Here is a 7,182-nt window from a genome sequence, read left to right as displayed (position 1 = left end):
AGAGAGAGAGAGAGAGAGAGAGAGAAGGAAAGAGGAAGTAATATCGAGTCTCTCTCTTTACTCGAGTTTTGGAATGAAGTTGCAAACATTCGGCGACCAACATAGCCGCGGAGTATTTTGTTCAACTGCGATCTTGATTCAACAATAAGTTTGGAGAGAGCAAGAGAGAGAGAGAGAGAGAGAGAGAGAGAGAGAGAGAGAGAGAGAGAAAGAGAAAGAGAAAGAGATGGACAATTTCTTTTTATACGCCGAACTGCGCACGAGAAGGATCTTTTAGGAAAACACTTTTGGATATACGTGCACTTTTCAGATATCATATACTCCGCTGCTTCTTCTGTTATGCATATTCTACTACTGCAACTTTATGTCAATTTTGATTTCGCGAAGGAAAAACACAAGACTCTTTTATATTTTTGAAAAGACCAGTTTTCATATTTTTAAGATGGTCACGAAATTATTGTTTCTTCAACCTGTTAATCGCGCTTTCTAACAAACGATTAAGGACAAAACACAAGTGTACAAGTTCGCGGAAACGATAACAAACTTGAACTTTACCGTATTCCATATCATGTACATCTTTAAACAACGAAGCGAGAATTAGTCGCTAGTTCACGTAACGACTGGGTGTGAACTATAATTGCGACATGTTTAATTCTGGTATTCTACTCAGGTATTCTACTTAGATATTTACATTCGCGGTTGATGCGGCAGCCTCGTGATACGAACTTCAAAGCGGGATGTGTATCGCGTCACCGGCGTGTGATTCGGCGTGAGCAAATGTTTTCCTCTTCCACGAGTAATTGCGAGCGAGCGCGCAGAATATCTGATGTTTACAAAAAATAAAAAAAATAAAAAAAAAAATAAATAAAATAAAATCAATTTGAGTTTCGTTTCAAGACAAACGCGTCATCGCGGTTTATTTTTCACGTCTTTGTTTCAACTTGCGGGTATGATGAATATTTATTTTGAAATGTCTGGTGGCGCGAGAAGCAAATCTTTCACGGCGAAAGAAAAGAATGATGTTGCACAGAGTCCGGAGCGTATTCAGGGAAGGATATTTGCTGTACGCGCGTCTGCACGTGCATGCAATGCGCGATGCCCGCGAGAGACGAATAACGAAATCGTATTTGCACCGCCTTCATCGACAAGCCGTTACGCGGCTACGTTTGGCTTTTATTCGCGTCGATACGCGTGGGAGATACGCGTATGTTGATTTAAGCATCACGCGTCTTCGCCATTCGATAAACGAAATTTCAGCATCAGAAACGTGGATGCCATTTATCTCGCGGTGGCCACCGCATATTGAAAACAAAACCTGACACGATCTCGTACGTTTGAAAATGCGTAGAGAGGAGTTTTTGTCTCAATGTGTTGTAATATTTACAAAAGCGGCGCATATAATAAATATGTCAAATAATAATTTTCACTAAGATAACGTTAAACACGCTCATTATATTAAACTAATAATACGCGCGCGCGCGCGCGCTCAAGCACACTTCATAAATAATTTGGATCTAAATTACCGCTGCACGTACGCGAAGGGAATGAAACGTGTCTCTTCGCAAATTTTCGCAACATTTATATGATTATTATTTCGGTATTTCCGAGTAAAGTGAAAAATTTTGCAAATATTCCCAATAAAGTTCAAAAACCGAAAACATGAATCTCGCGATTTCCACGCATTGATTTTGAAATCGAACGCCAGAAAAAAAAAACAAGAACTCGCGAGTTGTCAGGCAAATATATTTGCAAAAAAATAAATAAATGCAATTTGAGCGCTGCGGTTAATTTCGCATCGTGAAATTTAATCAACGCAGCGCAATGACTAAATAAATAGTCGAGCGCGATACCGTAAGATCAATAAACGTTATATGTATATATGCTATTTGTCAGTGAATCGTTACAAACTGACGCAATTGGACTTCGCGCGTATCACACGAGTAGAGAAGAAAAACGTCGGTGCGAATGATATAAATGCAACACGAAAAGAGAGAGTCAGATGAGAACAGAGAGAAGACGAGGTCGATGCGGTGCATATCGATCTAAGCAACGATACGTCCTACGTATCTCACGGATCCTTCCACCCTTTAAACAGCAACATCTCGATACTTTTCTCGCGAAGACAGGTTGTCTATGTTCTTCCCTCACGTGAAGAAAGGCAAAATTAAAGGAGCCACCGAGCTCGGGATTGTCTGCAGTACGGAGAACCGCGCGTAATTGCTCGACGTTCCGCCTCAGGAATAATGATCCCGCTACAAAGAAACAGTGGGAATAAGTCACGATGAGTTTTCACCCTCAGAGGAGGACGCAACTCCACGCTCGGAATATTGCAAAATATTTTTTGCCGCGCAAGAAACTTCGGCGAAATTGATCGCTCTACTTTTCTCGGTCTATATATAAATGTGTTCTCATACTTTTTATAATATTTCTATCTGAGGAGACATCTTCGAGATCAGAGAGATTTGTGTGTTTTGTCAAACGCACGAGGAGTCACGATTTTACAGTCAACCCCCCGCCGGTTTTGCCATTTGAGAAATTTTAACCGGTCGATCGATCAAGTGAGAGGAGAGAAAACGGCGGAGACATTGTATGAAATATTTTACGAGCCAATTTGGCGCCACGTAGCTTGTAAAACGAGCGAGGATGCATTTACAAAAAGTTAAGGAGGAGTGAGCTTAGCGAAATTGCGGGATCCATTCCGCGGTATATATTCGCAGTGAGAATTCGATTACCTCCGCTGCGCCTCGTTTCTTGCAATCCTTTTTACGGAACGATAATCGGGAATTGATTTATGACGCCGACACGCGAACAGCTCGAGCAAAATGACGTACTCAAAACAGAGATCGATTAAATCTCAATTGTACTACGTCATCTTGAAATAAAGATGTGTAATAAAAAAAATACATTTCACTTTAGCTCACGCTAAACTTAAACCTTTACGCTTACATCCCCAAACAATTTGTGTTATCAAGACAGAATTGATCGGTCTATCTCTCCCTCGAGAGAGAAGAGGGATTATCCTTTTCTCTAACTAATCCCGCGACCATTAATTTACCACGTTACCCTACCACGATAATCGACATAAACTCGCACCGACCAGCTCGTTGGAGGTGAGCGTGTCGCGCTGTAATTGCTTGCCTTTGGAAATTTCGTCCCAGTTCGACATGCTGACGAAATCGCCGATATCGACACGCGCGCTCTTTTCCGCTGCGCAGACAACCGCGGCGGATTAATTCCGTTACCCCGGCGGTGGAGAGAGCCGCGCTCGATCCACTGTGACTGATGAATGAAATCCGAGGACGGATCTCTCCCGCGCGCGCGGGGTGGCCGACCTTATTTTGCGTCAGCCCCGTCCTCCATGCGGCATCTGTGAATCCTCGATCATCCCCTTCCTTCCGCCCCTTGTCCTCGCGCGGTCCCTTCCGCAGCGCAGCCATTTCCACCATCGCCGAGAGGCTGTGAGATATACCCACACAGTCTGCCGCACCACTGACGTAACGTTTCTGACGTCACACGTGGAGCTAGCCGCCGCACGCCGCCCCGCATCCCCCACGCGCGCGAGGACAACGTCCTCCGCTTCGTTCTCCCTCACGGGAGTTCCTCTATCAGCTTTCTCTCCTTTCTAGCCTGCTTACTTTACCTACGCGCAACTGAAAGAAATATTGACGATTGTGGCAGAGAGATAGTTTATTCATACATTTCAAAACAATCGAGATAAAAAAATAAAATTTCTATTTAATTTAATAATTCATAACTGAGAGCAGTAGTTTATGTATATAGGAAAACGTACAAAATATATAAATGTGAAGAACAAATATAGAATTCTGTAATAATAGTAAATTAATTGAATATCGGTTATAAATCGGATAAATTCTCTCGTAAATACACAATTAATGTTTAAACAGTGTGCGCGCACATTATCGGAGTAAAACAGTAAAACAAGAAGAATAAAAAGTTCGATTATCGCGACCTCTCTCTCCCTCTCTCTCTCTCTCTATATATATATTGCGTCCATCTCTTCTCGCTCCTTTGTACTTCTTTTCCGCTCCATAAATTTGCAGACAACCGAGATCGGGAGTGCTCGGTTATATCACATTTAAGTTACTCCGCATACTTCATTGCAACTTCGTTGTAAACGAAAAAATAGTGCGCAATAACCGGGGGGATATAGCGAAACACCAACTTTTTCCTCTCGTGCAAATGGGGAGTTAAACGTTTATATAAACTTTCTCGAGTGGAATTTGGGCCGTTGACTAATCGCATATTTTGCGCGGATATTAAATTCTTGAGGAGAAAAATTGCAACGTCGATCATCCGACGTTGTTGATTGGCTTCGAGCGATCCGCACGGGATATCATAATGAAAGGAAAGTTCGAGAAAAAATTTCAATTTTATTAAATCAACTAATTAATCGAAACAATCTTTGCTTGAAAAAATTCAGAGTTCTTTCTTGTTCGGATTGAATTTTATCTCTAATTATATTGCTTCTAATTTTACGCTAATTTAAATTATTATTTCTGTTCGCTTTTCCTGACGTTCTTCGAAGTTTCGTCAATTTGTTGAGTAATTTTTTATCAAAACGCGTTACTTCTCTGGCAGACATTGTGTTTGTCGTTGCGTTCTATATATCTACTGCTCTGTAAATTCATCGCCAGGTCTCAATTTCTTTTTCAGGTGAGGAACTGTGGATTGGTGTAATAGAACCTCGGCCCCAGGAGTGGCCCGGGGGTTACCCTGGGGACCTTGGGGAAACGATCCTGCGAGGACGAAGTGGCTGAGACCGACGAAGGACACGGGAGGCGGAGGAGGAGGCCGCTATGAACGCCGTTAACGTCGAGAGGAACTCCTGGCGGCTACCTCCCGATGAGACCGTCCAGGTCGCCGATCCCCGTTCAAAATCAGCTCAGGTAAAAGAGGTAAATCGCTCGACCGGCTCAAGTGGTCCCTTCCTCCAATCGGCGAGTTCTTGTCCGCGCAAACCGTATATATATATACATACACACACATACATTGTATTGTATATACGATCAGGGTTTAAATTGCATGTAACGATCGATCGATCGAATACGTCGATACGTCACGTCGGCGCGCAGTACCGGTTATTAATTTGCGTACACAAGAAATTAAACTCTAAACCCAACCACACGGGGAAGAAGCAAATTAATAACCCCTCTGCTGCGCGATAACACACTCCGAATATATTAACTCGTGCATTTAGATTGGGAGAACGTAGAGAATCTGGATGTTGGATGTTATATTATACATGCAGCAAGTATCGGTGTGGTAGATATCATTTAGTCACGTGAATCAAGATTTTTTACATGAATGCGCACAAACACACACTCAATTCAATTTGTGCAAATTATCCTTATAGATCTAATTGCAAGTAGTTTTATACCATATATATATATATAGATGTGACAGTCTTGTCTGTACTTATCCTTATCTTTCGTACGAGTGCAAAGTAGATTGTCCAATTGTGAACGTAAGTGTGTGTTGCATTTTGTCTTTGACACGAATATTTGAAAGAATTAACAATGTTCCAATAGAAGTTTAGTAGACGATGTTTACGGTGTCGTGGTACCTACGTGTTGCATTTTGTACACATTGTCGTATAGATAGATCGGTAATGTGTTGGGTTTGAGTGTGTCCGATGATTAAGTCCCCCGCGGGTGTCGCCCCGGTGTTCGCAAATTAGAATTGGCTCTCGTTCACAAGCGTCGATCGCTGCATTAGTGACCACTCAGCGTAATAGTTCAAATAGCTTAGTTACGTATGTACAAACTATGCGGGGTATAACTTGACGCAATGAATATATACATGTACGATCGAGCCTCGAGACGCAGACGATTAAACGTAGCGCCGAGAGCGCAAACGTGTTTAAGAGTTAATAAATTATACAGAGTTTAACGTTTACTAAAGCGAACGGATTTTTCAATGAGATTTTGAGACACTCCACTTTGATAGGCAAAACTGAAAAAAAAGAAAAAAACGTGACGAAAGCTAATTGCGCGTCTGCGCGTACTTTATTATTGCACGTAAAAAAAGCTCAAGTAAAATAATCAAAACTGATAAAATTGATACGGGTGATTATTTGAGTTTTGCGCGATTTAAAAACTTCGTTTCTGAGAAGCATTGACCTCTTTAACGCTTTAATTATATTTCAACATCCGTGTGCGACGTTTTGAATAACGACACGGGTATCGTGCTTCTGAACTGACATTATTCAGAAGTGTCAATTATACGTTCGTTGCTTGTTCACTTGTGTCGGAGCACGAAGAAAGCGTTTTCAAGCAAGAGTGACTGAATAAACGACGTTACACGTCTCTTTGACGAAGACACGTGAAGACGCGGCGTGTGTAAGCAATGTAAAAAGCAGCGAAATGGCAGAACGATAATTAATTGCGACGCGTGCGTCATTAATTGACCTGTAAAAGTGAACCCGTGTTTTTTTTTTCTATCGCGCGATGTACACTTGCGTTTATAAAAGTCGCACACGTGCCGTCTTGTTACGTAAAAACGTCTTTCTTCCGCTAGACGACTCTTTCTTTCTGGTTTATGAGCACTTTCCGAGTCCGGGGGAAGTGTTACTTAAAGTTCGTTCGCCATTTATTCGCGATACTTTCCCCTGTCCCACCCACGTTTTCTCTCTCTTTCTCTCTCACTCCGTATCCTCGCGCGCGCGCGAGAAGTAGTTTAATTATATTTAAATTAACCGGCGATCCGTAACAAAGACGACGACTCGACGATGTTCTTACTTTCGCAAAATGACTCCTTGAGAATTGTGCCTGTTGAAAATAATAATATAAATGTGAAAGCCGCTTATATTATCACGTTCCCTTCACTTAGGTATAACAAAATTGTGTCGCGTCTTTTGTTATCAATCACAGAAAATTACATGTTTACAATGTTACGTTAAATATTTATCACGTTGGAAAAATTATATATATTATTTTATAACGAAGTAAATGAGATTAATGCAAATTAATTTATTAATTTTGTTTAGTCGCAATGCAATTTCCATTATTTTTGTACATTATTTTGACTCTCATCGACCTTCTATTATTATTTAATCGAGTATCTCGCGATCTCAATAAACATTTAATCGCAATTTGGTTTTAATATATTATTATTACATATATTGTTTTTATTAAAGATATCTATTATTTAATCTCATTTTAT

General features: G+C 41.0%; 1 protein-coding gene across 5 annotated transcripts in view; it reads left to right on the top strand.

The window, feature by feature from the left end:
- The window catches only part of LOC109851737 (inactive dipeptidyl peptidase 10), a 63,588-nt gene that overhangs the window by 37,138 nt on the left and 19,268 nt on the right, over positions 1-7,182 (top strand). For 4 of the 5 annotated variants that reach the window (XM_020422100.1, XM_020422099.1, XM_020422098.1 and 1 more), the window contains one exon: positions 4,675-4,916. In XM_020422100.1, the coding sequence (XP_020277689.1) occupies positions 4,818-4,916 (99 nt within the window). In that variant the 5' untranslated portion in view covers positions 4,675-4,817. The remainder of the gene's footprint in view (positions 1-4,674; positions 4,917-7,182) is intronic. The other variant, XM_020422102.1, reaches the window with a different exon arrangement.

Source organism: Pseudomyrmex gracilis, unplaced genomic scaffold, assembly GCF_002006095.1.
Source record: "Pseudomyrmex gracilis isolate BER0280 unplaced genomic scaffold, ASM200609v1 scaffold_20, whole genome shotgun sequence".
Taxonomy (NCBI): domain Eukaryota; kingdom Metazoa; phylum Arthropoda; class Insecta; order Hymenoptera; family Formicidae; genus Pseudomyrmex; species Pseudomyrmex gracilis.
Note: the sequence above shows the minus strand (reverse complement) of the source record. Positions and strands in the feature narration are given on the sequence as shown.